Source organism: Gallinula chloropus, assembly GCF_964237585.1.
Source record: "Gallinula chloropus genome assembly, chromosome: Z".
NCBI lineage: Eukaryota > Metazoa > Chordata > Aves > Gruiformes > Rallidae > Gallinula > Gallinula chloropus.
In genome coordinates this window covers 34,258,715-34,280,303 of record NC_140089.1, presented here as the reverse complement: position 1 = coordinate 34,280,303, position 21,589 = coordinate 34,258,715, and the positions used below count along the sequence as shown (strand labels likewise).

The 21,589-nt window shown below is 45.0% G+C and overlaps 1 protein-coding gene across 1 annotated transcript in view; it reads left to right on the top strand.

The window, feature by feature from the left end:
- MPDZ (multiple PDZ domain crumbs cell polarity complex component) overlaps positions 1-21,589 on the top strand; it is a 113,836-nt gene that overhangs the window by 55,583 nt on the left and 36,664 nt on the right. The window contains exons 21-22 of the mRNA XM_084278647.1: positions 8,902-9,100; positions 11,883-11,924. Of these exons, the coding sequence (XP_084134773.1) occupies positions 8,902-9,100; positions 11,883-11,924 (241 nt within the window). The remainder of the gene's footprint in view (positions 1-8,901; positions 9,101-11,882; positions 11,925-21,589) is intronic.

The window sequence follows — 21,589 nt, the reverse complement described above, 5'->3', positions numbered from 1 at the left end:
CACAACAGTATAATAAAAACTAAACAAAATCACTACTAAAACAATATTTCAAACAGTCTTTAAATTACTGTTTCTTCAGTTTGATGAGCAGAGGATTCTCCGTGGGCTGTATACACACGAATGTTTGTTCTCAGATGGTTGTTCCACTGGTCCTTTGAGCCAGGTGTAATGAGTCCAACCCTTCTCAGCAGTTCTCATGGCAGTTTCAGTTGTCAGTAGAACCTGGAAAGGGCCTTCCCATTCAGGCTGTAGCTTGGATTCCTTCCATGACTTAGTCAGAACCCATTCTCCAGGTTGGATATTATGGGCTGCAAATTCCAATGGTGGAGTTTGTGCAGAGTCCTTTATTCCTGAGAAAGTCTAAGGAACAGATTAGCCCCAGTACATAGTTCTTATGAAAAGTATCTTTGGTTTCAAACCTTGGGATTTTTCTGATTTCACCCATATAATGCAAGCCAAAGAACATTGCATAGGGAGATACACCTAAGTCTTTCCTAGGTGCAATTCGAATTCTCAGCAAGGCAATGGGCAGGCATTTAATCCAAGGTAATTTGGTTTCTAAAATTAACTTTAATAATTGTTTCTTTAGGGTTTGATTCATCCATTCAACCCTACCAGAGGAGGGCGGATGCCAGGGAGGATGAAAGTCCTAGGATATCCCTAATCCTTCCATAGTCCCTTGAAGCACCCTGGATGTAAAGTGACTCCCTTGGTCTGAATCCACATTTTCAATTATTCCATACCGGGGAATAATTTGTTCTGGAAGGATTTTAATGACCTCTGCAGCTGTGGCTGAAGCCATTGGATATGCTTCCACTCATACTGTTAGGTGGCCAACCAATACCAGGATATTTCAACCTTCCATGAAATCTATAGATTTGAATACTTTGAAAAGGTCTTAAACCAGGTTCTCTTCCTCCTTGAGGCTGTTTCTTGAGAACCTTTTTATTTATCTTTTTACAAACAATGCATCTTTTACAGATTTGTTTAGCTACAGTATACATTTCTATGTATCCATACTTCCTTAGGATTAAATCGCACATTATTTGTACCCCCCCAATGACTCTCTTGGTGTAAAATGGCCATTATTTCCTTCATGATTTGTTTGTGGGTTTTTTTAGCATTTTTCATCCATCCGAGAGAATCCACTTCCCTTCTTTTGTTTCAATAGTTCCAAATTCCTTCCATTTCTATTTCTCTCCTTTAATAAAAATTGGAACCTCCTTGGGTTCAGATACACAAGGAGTAAGATTACATGTCTTAACAAATTCAGGCCCCAAGGTAGCTTCTTTGGCTACCTCATCTGCTAGTCTGTTTCATTACCAAGCCATTACGCTCTTCTAACAATTTAAAATATAATCCCTTTGTTTTTAGTGTATGTGATTCAATCCACAGGCGACAATAGCCTGTCAATTCCAAAAATTTTCGCAGCTCTTTCTTAGTTCTCGGGAGAGGTAACTCAACTATTCCTCTTATCCTCTCCAGGTTTATTCTCCTTCCCTTCACTGATTAGATGTCCTAACTATTTAACTTTTTTTTCCATGGACTGCAGTGCATCCCAACATTCTATAACTTATCTATCCCCTGGGCCAGGGAAGAGACATCATTAGAGATATTGACTGCTTTAGGGGCGGCCATCCTATAATTACGTACAAACTTCACAGGGGCAATACATCCTGAGAGGTCCACACTGTAGTATCCAAATTTCCCCTATTCACTCTCAGGAGGTCACACTGTAGTTACACAGTTTACGTTACCCATATCTGCCAAGGGCCCTTGAGCATGCTGTGCATCCCAAATTCGCATCCCTGCTTTCCTAACCATATTTCGCTCCTCAGCTGTAAACAGAATATTCAATATGGATTGTAATTCTTCCCAAGTGTAAATGCTAGGTCCCAGAAATTGATCTAATTTTTCCGAGACTCCTAGTGGGTCTTCTAAAAGGTTCCCCATCTCCTTCTTAAATTCCCATACATCCCCCGAGCTTAGAGGAACCGATACAAATCCTATAATTGGATTTGGGCCCTGGCCACCAATGGGCAATTCTCGGAGTGGGTATAAATTTTGTTGTCGGGCCCATGTCCGAGTCATGGGCCCCTGGGTGTCATTCACTAATTCAGGGTGGCCTTCTACTGGGGGTGGTGCATTAGGGAGTGGATTGTCTTGAGGTGATACATATGGGGGTGGAATTAATGGGATTTCTTCCTCTTCCCTATTTCTCCCTCTTTTTTCCTTCAGAGGAAATAATAATGTATCAGTACCTGGTCTAGTTACCCATACGCTAGCATACTCACTCTCCTCTTGGCTCAAAGGGGTCTTACTGTTTACCCACAGATTTAATTTCTGCCTAACCCAATCCTCCAGTGACCCAAACATTGGCCAAAAAACACTTTGGGAAATCTCCTTCCCTCCCCATATTACTACACAATAATAGATCATCCTCGCCTTTTTCTTATCCCCTGTGGTGGGATAAAGTTCCCAATTGTCTAACATAAAGCCCAGTGGACTATCCCTGGGTACCGGTGGAAATTTTATGGGATTTGGGGGCTTGCTTTTCCCTTGTCCCATCGTCTGGAGCGCACTCAGTCAACAATATATTCACTCGCTTCCCCTGGTTCGTGGCTCACGCCCTCGCAGGCAATGAGAACCGCACTACTGAGGGTCCACACTCGCTTGGGGTATCTGAGCTGCCGGTCCCTCTCTCATGCACACACACACTCGCCGCGCTTCCAGGATCCCTGACCCAGACCGAACGGATTTTCCCCACAGATACTCATGCGTCCTGCGTCTTCGTCCGGACCTTTGTGCACAAAGTTTATAGGGTCTGCCGGCCTCCTTTGCCTAATATCTTGGAATTTGGGTTCGTCGGTGCAATCGAGATGGGAAATGGGCTACCAAGGCCGCCAAACAACAGGCGGGGCGCCTCCCTGATAAGACCAAGAGTCCCGTCTCGTGAGTTGCATCCGAGTCACGGCACCAAATTGTTACGAATTTGAGACATACTCCAGTTGATAAAGCCAAACAACAATTTATTAATTAAGCAAGCCCGCAAGATATAGGCAAATATCAGCGCTGGGCATCCGGAGGAGACCCTTGCTCCTGCAAACGGCACGCACCTCACCCTTCTGGAGTCCCCTTTTTATAGTCCCGTAGTTCCGGGTACACGTGGCATATTCCGGTGTTTTTCTGTAGCTGTGTAAGCTGGTAGTGGGGGTCGTCCTGGTCCCCCATAGTCCTCCTCTACGTTGTGTTCAGTGTCTTATTTGGTTAACTCATTTAATCCTATCAGGATGTTGCTAGTGATAAAACAATGGTTCCCCTTTTGACCTGGTTACCTATTCACAGCCATAGTCTACCACAGGCACCAACTCAGCAAGATCTGAAGTTCTTTCAGGGTGTCACTAGTGATGGAACAATGGTTCCCCTTTGCCCTACTTGCTTATTTACAGTCATAGAAGGTTTGAGAACAATTCCTAGTTAGTCTACTTATTACACTATGCACTGTCTGTACATTTATATAATATATTGGAAAAATTATATAGGAATGGTTGTGACGGAAAGACACTAAACCACAGGTTTTTAAAATAGCATTAATAGTAATTTATTCTAAAAAAAACCAGAATGCAGATTCAGTACGTCACTTGCAGGTTATTGTTGGATACAATGGGGAATTCACTATTGCAGTTTGGAAGTATGACCACACTGATTACAATCACAAAGATCCACAAAATACTCTGCTGCCAACACGACACACAATAAAATGATCTGCAACACAGTCACAAACCCCACGGTTACACTCCCCGTAGGCAATTAGCTTCCCTACGATCACAAAGATCCACAAAATACTCTCATTACAACCACTGTGGCTTCCCTAAAACATAGGATCACAGCTCACAAGCACACAAAATATTACCCATACGTTAGTTACTCAGAACGACACACTTAAAACATATCAAATAGTCACTTACCCCGTCTCTCAGGTAAGGGTTCCCAATAAGTTACCTCAGCCAGCCGCCCGGCTAAGGGGGAAGGGTCTCCTCCTAAGGTTGGAGGAAGGGCTCCCACTACGAGCTCGAATGCCAGGGCTTTTATTTGGTTCATTTTGCTGATGTGTGTGACAGGATGCAGGGCTGGGCCTGACATCTTCCGGCCCTATCTTTTGCATATTCCCATTGTCTTGGCCCATCAAAACCAAATGTGGACCCTTAGGGCTTGTCAAACACTTTGAGTAGTGGTTTGATTGGGACTCAGGACATATGTTTGTGGAAGGAAGCCAAGGCTTAGCAAGGCTCCATGCAGGTTTTTCAGGTTTTGTGAAGTGCCCGCTTCAGTCTGTTTACAACACAAGTCGGAGCCATCTACACAGCTCCCCATGAGGTGTCTCCACAGAGCTTAAAAGCAGCCCAAGACTGAGTTGTGTATTACAACTCCCCGTAGGCTGCCTGCTCTGCCTAGGCACTATTGAAACCTGCGCGTGTAGCTCAGCCTTACAAAGGTGTAGAACAGATTGGTCAAAGAATTGCAGACTGGAATTTCAGATGCATGTGAACACAAAATTATTTTTCAGTGGATGGTCAACAGGGTCTAAACAAACTGTTTAATTCCTTGCTACTAACTTGTGCAATACTATGTGCCTCAGTATTTCTGAAAATCAAATAATTGATACATTTAATAGGTGAGCATTTTTACATCTATGATGATATAAATTTGTAAGGAATTTCAGAGTTTCAAATATCTGCAGTCTACAAGTTCCTGAGGAGCATTTTAGAACAGGCCCAACAGATGGAAAGATTTTTCAGTGTCCTCTCCTGGTCTCTGGTATAGCCCTGGGCAGTGTGATGGGGATTATCAGGATAGCATCCTCCCAGGCCAGTTCCCAGAGATTGTGTGGAAGAGCTTTTGTAGTGGAAGGCGGTCCTGCTCCCATCCTGTTAATGGTCAATGTATTCATTTGCCTTGGTCTAGTATCCTGAGGCCATTTATTCCAGCCAACTGCATGTTCTTGCAGACTCTCTGGTGTTGGTAGGACAGGACTGTGGGCACTGACAGTTTGCAGCAACTCTACAATTGCATCGTCCACAAAAGTACCCTGAAAGCAGTCCATGGGACCTTGTTCATGGGCAGCCACCACTCAGAACTCCCTGTGCGGAGGTGGGTGGGGTGCTGTGATGCTGTAATTCAGTGGGCACTTCTGCCTAGAATAAACAGCCTTCTGGTAACTGGATGCTCAGTGGGCCCCATACCACCTTCTTCTTTCCAATACTGCCAGCTTCCAAACTGGATTGGGAATTGATCTGGTTTAAAATCGGCTTCCCCAAAATTTAAAGCTGTAAGCAAGGCTGATGTGGCTCTAAGTTTTTTGACTTTCATTGTTACAAGGTACATGGGTCACTACTGCCTTTACTGGCCTTATTGTCAGGCTGTGTGAAGTGCAGGTCATAGTGCAGTTCTGGGCATTTGGATTTTGTTTAAAATGTTTTGTTTGTAATAACCTCTTAACTTGATGGAGTGGTGTTTTTCAGGTGTGTCTGTGAGCATTTTAAGTGCCGTGAAAATCCAAAACAAACTTCAGACTTGGGGCAGGGTGCATATTGGCAGACACTACATGCATGAAAATGACTGGCCTGTCATGTATACATAGTGTGAATGTGAATAATGCTTTCTCTTGGCTTTTGACTGCAGTCTTTTTCTCCCAGTGCATATGTGCTCTGGTCTGGGAAGTTGCCTGGGCACACTGACCAATTTACATGCATGGCTGCACTGCTTTTAACTTTCATTTTTACAAAAGGAGCTAAATCAAGAGCTGTTAATGGTGTTGAAAGCTGCAGCTGCATCAATTATTTCAGTTGAAAAATGGCATTTCTTTTTTTCCTTTTAAATGGTGTCACCCATAGCTTGCAACAGCTCTTCAGATCCAGCCACAGCTGGAGCTTTAACCTTTTGATTGTGATTTTTGAAAGGTAAGAGGATGGAGCACCCACATGTGAGAAGAGCTGAAATGCCATTGTCTTGTGTGATGCATTTGGCAACTTGACAGCGGCATTTGCATTTTTAACCTGAAACCGTAGCTGTCCGAAGTGTGACATCAGCCTTGCATATCTGTTGCGATGAGATTGCCAGCATGGAAAATAAAGGTGGTACTTTTCTGAAGTGCTATTACACTAGCCTCAGTAATCGTGTTTGCTACTGGCTTAACCAAGCATCAAAGTTAGGTTCAGAATTTCAAACCACAATCCAGCTGTTTCCTTGTCAGTTTGCTGCTCTGTGCACACTGCGCGTATTTGGTGGAGACAAAGCCTGTTGCAGAGTTGTGTTTATGTTCAGATCTGACGGAGTAACCTGTGCAAGCAGATCTGTCAAGAGATGGTTGTTGGAAGGTGTATGTGAAATGTGAATGCTGGGGGATTGATCCCAGGACGGGTGGCACCTGTAAATGCTTCTGTGAGGTGCTCAACATTACTAATCCAAGGAGTGAGTGACAGGCAGGTTACCTCTGTTTTTTTTCTAATAGCAAGGCCATAAATCAGTGGCATTGTTTATATCACAAATCTTAAACACGCATTTAAATTATGCGTGACCACAGCCAACATCTCTAACTGGCAAATCATAAATACAAGTTTCCAGTCAACAGTAACATCATATTATTTCATCAGTTTAATATAAATGGCCATGATGACAGTGGGTTTTTGCAGTTTTCCAAAAAGATAAACCTGGACTTTCACATACTAAAGTAGAGAAGTACAAGTATTCCTGGGTCTGAATGTTGGGCAGTTCATTGCCAGTCGGGGTCACCGTCTCATACTTCAGACAGCTGTGTTGATCTCGGCTACAAGTGGGTATAAGAAGTCATCACTATTAAGAGATTTTTAATTTTTGGATGGAGTCCTTAAAAGCACAAATGAATATCCGGACTAATGTTTATCTTTAAATCATTACAGTATTTTATTTTTATTTGCTCTCAGATGGATATATACAGATGTTTGTATGGTTGGCTGTGTCTGGGTAGCCTGGGGCTCATAGCTGCCCTCTAAACTCTCTTCAGCTGGTGTGTCTCCCAAGATCTAGTGTTACAGAATAAAGTGTTCAGTCTCTTGTCTTCTGTAGCCATATTTGTATATAAGTGGTTAGAATTTTTTCAGTCAGTGTCCTTGGAGGTTTTGATTTTGGTATCTATCATCTTTCCACTCATAGTCTGGAGAGTAAGATACAGGCTTCAGACACACAACTGGACTCCCAGTGCTTGCTAGCCTAATGTTTACGTGCAAAACCAGGAGAACATATAATAGGGTAGTCGATGTCTCCTTTTCCAATAGATACACCTCTGTAAGGCACTCTTACTTCGGTGACTTCATCTTGTTAGTAAAGGAAAGCTTCCATGTTAGTGCAGAAAAAATAATAAAGACAAGTTTGGTGGTATTAAGATAGTGGAAGTCCACCCTATACTACCTTAGTGAATATTAGTTTTTCCTGGAACCATCATCAGGGTTGATTTCATGAGCACCAAGTGCCCTGAAATTAACAGTGAAGTCTCATACGTGTAAGAACAGCCAAAGAGACATGTGAAACCCATATCAGTCCCCATGGGCAAGGAAGAGGATGACCATCTTTGTTTCATTTCCCATTAATGAAAAGAAAGTGGAGTTAAATGGTGTGTGTAAGCATTGAAGAGTAATGTCCTGCTGTGCTACAGGTGGGATCCTGGTGTAATAAATAGTGGGCTGTATCCATCAGTAGTTCATGGGCTCTCAGAGAAGTCAAGATGCTCTTATGGGCGCAATCAATGGCACATCTAGGAGGGCAGAAAAGCAGCCACTATCTCAGTTGGATCTGCTTCAGGCTTTGTGTTGAAGCCTGTGTTTGTATTTGCCCGAGATCCATGCAGCTGTCTGCCCTTTAAAGGAAAAGAGCAGGGAAGAGGGGCAGGGGGGAGTGTGTGAGGCAAGGGAAGGGAAAAGGAAGGGGCAAATAACAACCCCAAAACCAAGAAACCAAAGGCCTGTGGGTTGGGATAAGGATAGCTTACTAAAATAGGAGAAAGATACAATATAACAATGCTAACAGGACTTTAGAGCAAAAAATATATGAAACTGTTGACACACAATGCAGTTTCTCACCGAACCCACAGCTCAGGCCATGCCACCCAGAGCCGTCCCGGAACCCGACCGTCCCCCAAAAACCGCGCGTCCTGGAGCCGCCCCCCTGCTCCTCCTCTCATCAGCCCCCCTTTATACTGAGCATGATGTAATTGGCATGGAATACTCTCTTTGGCCCATTTGGGTCACCTGTCCTGGCTTCACCCCTCCTTTCTCATGAATAGAGAAATAGGAAGAGCTGAGAAAGTCCTTGACTGTCTGACAGCAACTAAAACCATCAGGGTTTTACCAGCACTGCTTTCATTTTAACTCTCAAACACAGCATTCCATCTGCGGCTACAAAAGAAGTTAACTCCATCCTGACTGAAACCAGGACAGTTCCTAATTTTCAGTTAGGTCATTTTACCTCCTTTCCAAAAAGAACCATCATATACAAAATTGAGGTGTGGTGTATAAACTAGTGAACCATCCAAAAGAGTGGTAAATTTGGGTGTTTCAGAAGTGATGTCATTTTGGGTTTTTTGTTTATTTTCTGCTTAAATTTTTCACTGTTTTAGGTTTTTCTTAGTGAGACTGGTATGTGAATGACAAGGTAAAGGTACTGTGACTGTGATTCATAACTTCTGTCTCCTGGTAGAAAGAAGGAAATGAACAGACAATAAGAACATTATTTATTGGTTTGCTGACATTGTCAGGTTGGCTGGCTGGCTTTTACCTTCCCTGCTCCAGGTTCCATTTTTTTTTTCCTTGGCATTCAAAGCTGGAGCTCAAAAATGTCTTTAACTGTTTCATGTGGTTTTCACTTTAGGGATGACAGTAAGTTCCAACAAAGATGGTACAGGAATGATAGTCCGCAGTGTCATCCATGGAGGCTCAATAAGTCGTGATGGACGGATTGGTGTCGGGGACTGCATCCTGTCAATTAACGAAGAGGAAACCACTGACTTAACCAATGCACAAGCCCGGGCTATGCTAAGGAAGCATTCGCTCATCAGACCAGACATAAGGTAGGTAAAGGTAGATGACAAATTATGGCAGGAAGAGGCGAATAATAAAAATTTGGTTAGTTATGCAAGTATTCTAAATGGTGTTTTTTACAACATGAACTTACCTTTAAGTTACAGCTTCAGATGGACAGTTCACCTTCAGATGACATGTTCATGGGTTTGAAAGATAAAATCACTTGTGTGAGATGTTTTGGATGTTCTCAGAAAAATTATTGACATTAGTAACAAACATCATTACTGCCCTGCCTGGTTTTATTGAAAGAATGGGATTAGACAGACTTTTGTACGATGCTTCTAAAGAAAGTAAGGATTTCCTCAAGGTGTTCTGGTTTCTTCTCAAAGGTGGACTATCCTGGCCATTGCACAAGTGATTACATTTGGTGAAGATCTTTGTAATGGATTTTGGTTCTTACTGCCAGAAAGAAAGTATGACACGCGATGTTAATGCAGAAAGTAATACTTCAGACATTTTCAGTACATCTGTGACAAACAGCAGAAACAGTCAATTTTGTAAAGTCACTTCCAGGTTTTTATTAGTACATATGAAGGAGCTATTGCTCTAGTGCATAAATATCTGCTCTTGGGAGTACCACTTCAAACTTCCAGTAATGAATACTACTTTTGAAAAATATGCTTGCTTGATTAGGAAGTTTCTTCTTCTCAGGTTCACTTAGTTTACAGAATTTCAGCTTTCCTTTAAAGTGCAATTTTTTCTGCTGTTGTGGTTATGGAATTTGCCCACATGCACCATCTAGAATCGAGGTTTTTCCTAAGCTTGTGGATGGTGCTCTGGACACACCAATGCTGGGCTGAAAGCTCAAAAGGTCTGGTTGGTGCTTTTCTCTTAACCATGTCAGGTAACAGAGCTGTTGGTAATAGAAGCCTCTGTTTTATATTTAAGAGAGTAGCCTTGAATGGGATCAATTCAGTCCCAGTGAGGTTGTAGGTAACTGTCGTTTATGTCAGTTCAAAGTGGACTGCAGAACATTCCCCTCTTCCTTTTCTAGAAGTATTCTAGCTTTGAAGAGACCTGGCATTTTTAGAATGGCATGCAGAATATCTTCACTATGGATGGTGGGTTTAATGGTCTGCCTCATAGGCTGTCATGCATTTAGGAGGATGAGTTAATGCAAGAATGTTTAAATAATAGGATATGCTCATATAATGAATTAGATTATTGTTGCTAAATGTAACATTGATTATTATTATAGGCTTTCAAACTGTATTGTAATTTCAACTGCCAGGACTTGAAATCACTTGGTATGTGTGCTTGCATGTGTGTGTATGTCTGCTTAGATACACAAATGCTACAGCACCATTCTACTGTGAGGAATCCTTTATTAGTGCTGTAGTTACATGATCAAACACAGATGTGTTCATTATTTGTGCTTATCCTTTTATAGCCACTGCATTTTACTCTGTATGACTATAAACTTTGGTTTGTAGTCTTAGTATTTTGCAGATATGTCAGGAACACCAAAATCTTGTCTTAGATATGGTTATTCAGATTCTCCAAAGAAAAGCACATTCCTCTTCTGAGAAATCTCATAATAAAGGGCCAATTGTTATTCATATTCTTACTTAAGATTTTTGTCTTTCATTTTATGTTTATGTTCTTCAGTGCATTCCCATCATAAGGGTTTAAAGTGAAGCCAGCTTCCGCACTTTGAAGAACTGGAAGACTAAATCCTTTGCTAGCTTCTAAAGGAGTCTTGCAAGAATAAGGGCAATATTTTTGGGCCTTTATAGTTTTGATACAAAACTATTGGGCAAAATTAAACTTCTCTATAATTAATACTTTCAGGAGCAGGGTCCCAGGAAGATACTATGATACAAATACATGGTTTATGTCCCAAAGCAGAAATTTTGAGATGCGGAGTATAATGTTATGATAGTTCTTCCAGTTTACTGAGATAAATACACAGCTATATAGCTGTCATTTTAGAGCCAGTGTGGTTCACCACCATGCAGGATTTGCAATTTAAGCATTTCAAAAAAGCAGGTTGAATTTCTTTGGTGTCTTCTTCAGGAAACAGGGGTGCACAAGCACTCAGGTGTGGCCATCTTGCTATCATTCCTCATTATCCATACAGGACTGCAAAGTTGGCACCTTAACTTTTAGACTGAGATTTTTTGGGGTAGCAGGGTGCCTCCAATGAAATGATTAAATGGTTAAGCAGAAGTATTTTAATTTCAAAGCTGTGTTTCAGTGGTAGACATTATTTGCTGAGAAAACATAAGCTGTTCTTATTTGCCACTGAAATTGTTCAAGAACCATCAATCTGAGTTTCAGACTTAGGTATTCAGGTTTTTTCCCCTTTGTGTGTGGAATACCAGATGCGTGGTCTTACCAGAATGCATTCTGTTTCACTTCTCACTCCACCTTGCCAGGAACTCTTTATTATTTCTGTAATAATAGCTAGGGTTTTCTGCTCAGCAGCAGCTGCTTGTAACATCTGTCAGATAATTACAGAGCTGAATCAGAATTCACCTGCCTAAAGTGTAGGGATGAATCCGTGATCAAGAAATAAAAGATAGATTGCAATTCTATTTTCCATGCTTGTTAATAATCACTGCTATAGACAGTAATAAAGAGCAGATGCTTTCTGGGGGAGGTGTAGATGAAGTGGAGGTGAAACGGGAAAAAAGAGGAAAAGGAGAAAGGCAAAAAAAAGCCGCTCACACTTTTAACTACATAAGTATGCCTCTCGCATTCAACATGAGACTGACATTTGTTAACACCATTGTAAAAAGATGCTGCATCATATGCTTCACATTCTAGATCTTCTCCAGCACCTGCTGATGATCAGGCCCTCTTTTATGTGTGAGTATTGGCGATTCAGAAACTCATTATGGCTCTATGTTGCAATTTGTCTGTAAAACCATTCCATGCTTCTATGACATCCATAGTAATGTCAGGGATATATCCAGATATAGGTACATATTCTTTCTGTGTGTGTGTGTGTGTGTGTGTGTGTGTGTGTGCATGCCCATGTGGCTGCAAATGTCAATATGCATATATATATATATATGCATTTCCAAAAAAAGGGATGAGAGTGTGTGTATGTGTATCTCTGCAGCTTTAAACTTGAAGATTGGAGCATGCTTCATAAGACTGGAATGAAAACACCTGAATTCTGAAAGATTATTGCTATTATTTTTAAATTTCATCTATGACAGCCACCTCAACTGTGCCTAGAGCACATGTGCATGTATATGTGTGTGTGTGTGTGTGTGTGTGTGTATAGGGTTCACTGCTCAAATTGGCATTGAGTATGATGTACTGATATCTGGATTAATCTCAGTGTCATATTTTCTGTGGCACTTACATTTTACTTCCTTCATGTATAAAAAGGTTCAAATTAGACCTTAAGTGTTAATGACAGTAATTTGTCCTCAACATTTTCCATACTTTGTTACTTGGTTTGTTAGTGTTTCAAGATTTTTGTGTGGCTGTTCAGTCAAGCATGTGATAAATGTTCCCCTGTACTGCATGTGGTGTTGTGTATACAACGTATTTTCATACATACACTCTTTGGTGTTTCCATTGTCACTGCTTTCATTGCTAGTGCATATCTCTGGGGGGAGGAGGGTCATCGTAGCTCTGAAGAAACGAATCCAGAACACTTTCTTCTTCAAGCTGTACAGCTGTGAGAGAGAGGAAATGATTAAACCCTGCATATACTTTCCCTTGAAATTATTGAACTTTAACTTCTCTTGCAGATAAGAAATGCAACACAATAGTAGACCAGACATTTACAGATTCACAGACTCACGGCATGGCAGGGGTTGGAAGGGACCTCTGGAGATCATATAGTCCAGCCCCGATACTAAAGCAGGATCAGCTATAGCAGGTTGCACAGAATTGTGTCCAGGCAGGTTTTGAGTATCTCTAGGGAAGGAGACTTGTCGCCTGGTTCAGTAACGGCACGGCGGCCACACTCTGGCCACTCGGGCCACCACCAATGTGGTGGACGGCAAAATGGCGTTTAATGGTTGTTACAACAGCCTTATATAGCTTACATTCATGACATCACTTCTGCCCGCTTACATCATAGGCTTAACGCTATTGGCTACCTAAGAAAGTCCTGAGAAGGTCCTGGAAGGGTTCTAGCAGTATCCTAGAAGGGTCCTATATTTCCGTACAGCACGACATCTTCCGAACGCCAGACCCTAACTACCTACATCTCCCCCCCCCTTTATGCTTACTTAATCTACTGAAAGTGCAAAGTGGCTTACAACACTGATAGCTTATAGTAATGATAGCTTATAACACTGATAGCTTGTAATACTGACAGTATAAGGCACACTAGGTAAAGGATAGAGGTAATTTGGATAGTAGTTCATACTAAGGACAACTAGATAGTACAAGATAGTAAAGATAGTACCTATAAGTTGCATTCTTAAAGCCCGGGACTAGGTCACAGGGGGACACCTCAAAGCTCGGGGGGCCCTGAGGTGACGATCTTTTGTAATATTTTCTGATCCTCCCATCTTCCTAGTACCCATTCCCATGGTTGATGTTCATACAAACCCATAGTTGGTGCAACAAACCCAAAAAGTAAAAGCACAGAGAACCACCTCTGCGCTTCCCCACGGAGGTTGCTTCGCCGTTGTTTGGATTCTGCCAGCGTGGAACCTCCAAGTGCGAGCAGGATGTTTGCCGACTTGTTGTCCTCCTTTGTCACCAGGGTGCACGGGTCACAAGGGCATCCGATGATCTGATCCTGTGGATAAAAACTCACAGTTTTCATTAGTTTTATTCCGGAGGTCTGGCTTAATGGATTTAAGTGGACACCATTTAACTCTACCATCTTTTTTCACAGCAGCATAGCCTCGTCCCGTAAGGACCAACCTCCACCCTTGTTCTCATTCCCCTAGTTCATTTCTAATTTTAACCAGTGGGCCTTCTTCTAACGCTTGCGTGGCCCAATGTTTTTGAGTGGGGCTATTCACTTCCTCTCCCCTGGGGAATTGGTTTAGTGCTAATAGAGCAGTTGCCAACAGGTGTGCTTGATCTCCTGGAGGAATGGTATTTGTAAATCCTTCTGCTTTCGCTAACACTATGGCTTGACCTGTGCTGTTATACGGAATCCCGTATGTTAGGGTGATACCCCATTTGTGAGCGAATGCCTGAACTGATTTAGAGACAAAATTTGAGCCATTGTCTGTCTTAATTTGACTAGGAATGCTGAGCCATGCCATGGCTGTCAGCCAATGCTGGATGGTCGCTTTATAGTCGACCTTAGAGTGTTGTGTAGCTACAGTTACTCCACTGTATGTGTCCACAGTTACCGCTAGCCACGCTCGAGGTTTCAGCAGCTGACAGAGCGTAAAATCCGTCTGCCACACCTCAGAGGCTTTAAGGCCTCTGGGATTGACTCCACTGCACCACAGGGCACGTGGCTACCACGTGTTTCGCGTCCGTGACTGAGATCCCGCATCTCTTTGCTAATGCTTTAGCTCCAATATGGAGAGATTCGTGCAGCTGGCGAGCGTCTCTTAGTGTCCATAGTCCTTTCACAGCGGTGTCTGCTTTGTCATTGCCTGTTTGGAAAAACCCTTTTATCGGGCTGTGGCTGTTGATGTGGATGACTGATATGGTGCCCTCTCGGGAAGAAAGTGCTTCTTCTAGCATTAAAGCTATTGCAGATGTTGACACACCAGGTCCTGACATGGCTAAGCAAAGCTTGGCTGCAAACATTGACTCAGTCACTATATTAAGGTGCTCTGTTGGAAACAGTCCGCATGCCAGTACGATGGCCATTGCTTCTAGCTGCTGTACTGAAAGTGCATAGTCAGTCATTTTAATGCAGTGCCATTCTTCTTCTGATTGCCATACCGCAGCTGCTGTTGAGGTTGCTGAGGATGCATCTGTAAAAACTGTTGGTCCCTGTTGGGGTCGGTCCAAGACTTTTTGTGGAAGGTCAATGTCGACGATTTTCAGCATTTGAGTCCAAGGGGGCTTTGCAGCGTACCCGATTTCCCCACCGAATCCAACCAGGGCTATAGCTAGACACTCTGACATTGCCACTGATTGTGTTGGGAGCTATTTGCGGAAGGGTAGGTATATCTTGGCTGGTTTGACGCCCAGGTGTCTTAGGGCGAGTTTTCTGCCTTTCATGATAAGGTTACCAAGGCACTCAACTCCTGGAGCAAATGCACGCGACGGCTTCCCCAGGACTATCCACTGTATTGGTTGAGCTTTTTCAGGGGGGCCTTGAGCTAATGCTCCTACACCCCCTTCCTCTGTGAAATGTACATACAGGTCAAGTGGTACCTCCGGGTTCCATCTGTTGGGTGTACTTGATGGTATCTGTTGCTCGATAAAGTCGAGAGAGTTCCTTGCTCCTGCTGTCAGACTTTTCTGCTCCCAAGGGTGTTTCCCTTTCAAGAGATCATACAGGGGATTCATGATTTCTGGAGGGATCAGGACGATATTACGGAGCCATTGCAAAGATCCCACTAACTGTTGCATGTCATGAAGCGTTTTGATGTCCCGACGGATTTTTATTAGAGGCAGGGTTACATAAGAGCTTGTTATCCCCACCCCCAAGAAACTTACACGTGGGCCTTTCTTAATTTTCGCGCTCGCGATTTCGAACCCATTCAGTTTTAGGGTCTCAGAGACCATTGTTACCAGCTGGTCCACTTGACTCCCTGTTGGTGCAGCGATCAAGATGTCATCCATATACTGAATGATAGTCACGGTTGGGTCGCTGCGTCGTACTGGTGCCAGCGCTCGATCCACTGTGATTTGGCAGATGGTAGGTGAGTTGATCATTCCCTGAGCCAGCACCTTCCACTGGAAGCGCAGGTTAGGGCATTGGCTGTTTGTAAACACGACAGAAAAAGCAAACCACTCCTTGTCCTCCTCATGCAAAGGTATATAGAGAAAAAACAGTCTTTAATGTCAAGAACAGCACAAGGTTGCCCTTTTGGTATCATAGAGTTCATGGGCAGCAGTGTTTGGACAGGGCCCATAGGCTGAATTCTTTTATTTACTTCACGTAGGTCATGCAGGAGGCGAAACCCTTGGCTGGTTTGTTTAGGTATTACAAAAACTGGAGTGTTCCATGGACTGGTGGAAGGCTCTATATGACCTCGCTGTAATTCACGGTCAAGTAGCTCAAGAAGAGCATCCATTCGAGGCTTTGATAGGGGCCACTGCTCAACCCACACTGGGTCAGATGACTTCCAGGTCAGTTTAATTGGTGGAAGCGGGTATGCGGCAGTGGCCCTCATGGTAAATTTGTCACCTTAGCATTCAATAGGGCCAAAGAGTCCCTTCCCAGTAAGGGTGGGACTCCTGATATGACATATGGAAAGAGGGTGATGGGTTTCTCTGGCCCTCCTTCAGTATGGAGTGTGATTACTATTAATTGGACACTCTTCCGGGCTCGAGACACTCCCCCAACTCCACCCACCATGGGGGCATCTTCCAGTCTCCAGTGCGGGGGCCAATTTGTTTCAGGGATGACTGTAACGTCTGCTCCGGTATCAATCAAAAATGGGACACTGATGGTAGTGTCATCTAAAGAATAGTAGAGGGAGCAGACCCCCCACACCACTGGTGGACCATCACACCTCACGGCTAGGGCCACCCTGGGGTCCCGTCCGTGGGTTTTTGCTGTCCCTGATGGAAGGTCAAATTTGCTTGAATTGTCGGGGGCAAAGTCAGGTTTGCTTGTAGTGTCGGTTGGGCTGTATAGTTGGTCATACCTTGAGGGGGCAGCGAGTTCGGGGGTGCCCCACCCCATCCGGGGTTGACCTAATCGGGCCGCCTCGCACTCCAGGTGGGAGAAGGCTGTGTGCAGCCCGGGCGCCCTCTCCCCCTCCCGTTTCCCTGGGGTTTACACCTGCAATCCCTGGCAAAATGCCCCTTTTTCCCACAGGCCAAACACGGTCCCCTGGACCGGCATTGATGCAGGGGAATTGCTGCTGATGAGTTCTTACATCGGGGGCAACACGCTGCTTCGTGGCCAGTCAGACCGCATTTGAGACCCGCCACCGTGTCAGCTACTGCGGTGCGAACAGCTGCCTGGAGTGGAACTAGCTGTTCTTCCCTTGCAACGTGCTTAATCATGTCTGCAAGGCTCGCCCCTGGTGGCAGTGAGCGCAGAATTTCTCTGGTTGCCAAATTGCTCTGCTGACGTATGCATTCTGTCACAACCGGGCCTTTTGCTTCCGGAGGCAGCGACCGCTGCCTGGAGGCGATCCACAAATTGTGTGAAGCTTTCGCTTTCGCTTTGCTTTATTGTAGCCTATGGCAATGGTTTGGCAAGTGTTTTAGAGACTGTGCGAATAGCCTCCCTGGCTGCACGAGTAGTTGCCATAATCTCAGCATCTCTCAGTTTCTCAGCTTGTGCTTGGGGGTAATTATTGTCGGATCTGAGCCCATTAATCGCTGCAAGCTGGAACCGTCTAGAGGATGATTATTGCCAGTTACTTGTGCCAGTAACCTTGTACAGCTATCCCTCCATTCTTGTTTAAAAACGATCACCCCTGCGCCCCCAAAAATCATTCTACAAATTTGCATTATGTCACAAGGGAGCAGGTCGTCTCCCCCAAACAGACAATCTATGAGGCTAAGGGCCATGGCCGAATTGAGTCCCTTCTCAGCGGTCGCTTTAAGAATACTTTGCACAGCCTTACGGTTTACTGGCGAGTAAGCTCTCTGTCCTTTCCCTCCGCCCACCGCCCGGACCGGGAATGCCGGCACGGGTGGTGGGACCCAGTCGCCGCATGTATTCTGAATTTCCTTCCAATCCGTGAGACCAAGTGTTTCCTCTCGCGGCTCCTTTTTACTTTTGGTGGAGAAAGCCAGGTTTTTAATTTGATTGGTTCCCGATTCCTCCTCCTCCTCCTCCCAGCTGGAATCGGCTGTGAGCTGCTCGCTCTGACTCAGAGCCGGAACTCGACTGCCAAGCCACTTCCGGGTTCTTACTCATTTTCCTTGGGCTCCGGCCCCGCCCATAACGTCACCGATTGCGTCGTTCTTGTTTCCTCCCCCTCGACCCGCCCCGCCTTCTAGGCGGGTCCCGATTGGTTCTCCGCCTGTCGCTCAAGTTGTTTTCCCTTCCCCGTCTACGTGAGCTAGCCAGCCGCGGTATTTCCTGCCTGTTCTCGCGAGAGGCGCCTTCGCCCCGCCCTTCCTCTTCGCTATCGGCTGCATCATTGGGCGCACGTGGGGGCGATCGAGTATATTTCTTGAGATTCCAAGATTGCAGCCGCGCTCTCGGTTCCCTTAGCTGTCCCTTCCCGCGAGGATCTTGCTCCCTGTCGCTCCTTGGAAAGCGGGGGAACAAGCGAGGTTGAAGAGGTATGTCACCCTCAGATGAACCCTTAAGGTCTGTAGCTCTATTAAAGTCTGAGGGCTGCAAAGTTTGTGTGGCAGCCCCGACTCCCAATTTCGGGGTAGCCAGCAAACACTTCCTTGCAGCTTTCCAGGTGTCCTGTTCCTGAAAGGCTTTTTGCAAAGCCTGTACAACTTTTCCCCACGATAAAAGGTATTTCCCTTTGCCAGAAGACATAGCCTCCTTGGCCAGGGTCTTGGTATATTTGTCCCACACTGCAGGATGGAGAATATCCACTGGCTGCTCAATAACCCCAGCTTGTAGAAACCTCGTAACAACGAGGGTGAAATCTTTAGCTTTGCAATCGATACCCCATTGCTTATGCAATTGTAATACGACCTTCGTAAGGGCTTCTATCCTCCTCATGGGTCTGAGGGCGGTCCCTCTGCCGGGCTGGTCCAGCCGCACCGGCTGCCGTTCCCCGAAGTCCAGGCAAGTTCCCCAGCACGACATCTTCCGAATGCCAGACCCTAACTACCTACAGAGACTCCATGACCTTTCTGGGCAGCCTGTCCCAGTGCTCTGTCACCCTCAGAGTGAAGAAACTTTGCATCACATTGAGGTAGACTTTTCTGTGTTCCAGTTTGTGTCCATTGCCCTTTTTCTTGCCACTGGGCACCACCGAGAAGAGTCTGGCCCCTTACTCTAGACATCCACCCTTTAGATATTAGTAACTGTTGATGAGACCTTCTACCATTCTTCTCTTTTCCAGGTTAAACAGACCCAGCATTCTCAGCCTTTCCTCATACAAGAGGTGCTCCAGTCCCCTCATGGTCTTTGTAGCCTTTACTATGAAGTTACATGTTGCTGTTTTCTGTGTCTTCTTTTGTACTTACTAATACTTGTTTCTTGTTCTCTCTTCCTTGTGACCATAAGGTATAAATCCAAGGTATTTATTACAATTTGATATTGCTGTGTGTCACAGAAGGCAGGAACAGGACAGACACACACTTAACAAAGATTAATTTCTGGTGTACGTATTTTCTAGAAGGAATTTTCAGCAGAGATGGGGTTTTTGTCTAACTTTTCATTTCAGCAATAACATACAATGGAGAGGGATGAGGAGAACAGTCATATAAGTAATACAGTGTTGCTTATAAAAGCAGCTAGGGAAACCATTCCTTAGTTGAGGTAACTGAACTTTGGAAATCATCAGCAAGAAACACAAATGAACTACTACACAGAATATACCTTTTCATGCATTGGATCTATGCAAATAAGTTTTCTATGTTTTTTGGTGTTTTTTGTTTCCCAAAAATAGAAGTGTTCTGCTTTTTATTTCTGAAATAGTGGAAGTATTGAAATCACAGAAATCACAGATATCACAGAATTATCAAGGTTGGAAAAGACCTAAAAGATCATCCAGTCCAACCATTCACCTATTACTACTAGCTCCCACTAAACCATGTCCCTCAATACAACGTCCAGTCTTTCCTTGAACACCCCCAGGGTCGGTGACTCCACCACCTCCCTGGGCAGTGCATTCCAGTGCCTGACTACCCTTTCAGAGAAGTAGTGCTTCCTAATGTTCAGCCTGAACCTCCCCTGCCGCAGCTTGATACCATTCCCTCTAGTTCTGTCGCTGTCTACACGGGAGAAGAGGCCGACCCCTAGCTCACTACAACCCCCCTTAAGGATGCTATAGAGAGCCATAAGGTCTCCTCTGAGCCTCCTCCTCTCCAGGCTGAACAATCCCAGCTCCCTCAGCCGCTCCTCGTAAGGCCTGTGTTCCAGACCCCTCACCAGCTTAGTAGCCCTCCTCTGAACGCGTTCCAGGGCCTCAATGTCTTTCCTGTAGTGAGGGGCCCAAAACTGAACACAGTACTCGAGATGCGGCCTCACAAGTGCTGAGTACAGGGGGACAACCACCTCCCTGTTCCTACTAGTAACACTATTTTTGATGCAAGCCAGGATGCCGTTGGCCCTCTTGGCCACCCGCGCACACTGTCGGCTCATGTTCAGCCGTGCATCAATCAGTACCCCCAGGTCCATTTCCTCCACACAGTCCTCCAGCCACTCCACCCCAAGCCTATAGCGCTGCCTGGGGTTGTTGTGGCCAAAGTGCAGGACTCGGCATTTGCTCTTGTTGAACCTAATGCCATTGGCTTCAGCCCAGCTCTCCAGCCTGTCCAGATCCCTCTGTAGGGCCTCGCTACCCCCAGGCAGATCCACACTCCCAGCCAATTTAATGTCATCTGCAAACTTACTGAGGGTGCACTCAATGCCCTCATCTAGGTCATCAATAAAGATATTGAAGAGGACAGGCCTCAGCACCGACCCCTGGGGAACACCACTCGTGACCGGTCGCCAGCTGGATTTAACTCCATTTACTACCACTCTCTGAGCCCGGCCCTCCAGCCAGCTCCTTACCCAGCCAAGGGTGTACCCATCCAAGCCACGGGCTGCCAGCTTCTGCAGGAGAATACCGTGGGAGACAGTGTCAAAGGCTTTGCTGAAGTCTAGGTAGACCACATCAACAGCCTTTCCCTCCTCCAGCAGATGGGTCACTAGATCATAGAAGGAGATCAGGTTGGTCAAACAGGACCTGCCCTTCATGAACCCATGCTGGCTAGGCCTAATCCCCCGGCCATCCCGCAGATGCCGCATGATCTCCCTCAAGACTATCTGTTCCATAACCTTCCCTGGAACCGAGGTCAGGCTAACAGGCCTGTAGTTCCCCAGATCCTCCTTACAACCTTTCTTGTAAATGGGAGTCACATTGGCGAGCCTCCAGTCTTCTGGGACCTCACCAGTCAACAAGGAGAGCTGATAGATAATGGAAAGCGGCTCGGCTACCACCTCTGCCAGTTCCCTCAGCACTCTCGGGTGGATCTCATCAGGCCCCATGGACTTGTGGCAGTCCAGTTGGAGTAGGAAGTCTCTGACCGTTTCTTCCAGAATCACAGGGGAGTTCGCATGCTCCCCAGCCGAGACTACCAGGTCAGAGAGAGGAGTACCCTGAGCATAACTGGTCTGACCTTTAAAGACAGACGTAAAGAAGGCATTCAGAACCTCCGCCTTTTCCTTATCCTCAGTGATCATATTCCCAGCCTCATCCAGTAAAGAGTGGATATTCTCCTTTGTCCTCCTCTTACTCTTAATGTACTTATAAAAGAGTTTGTTATTCCTTTTC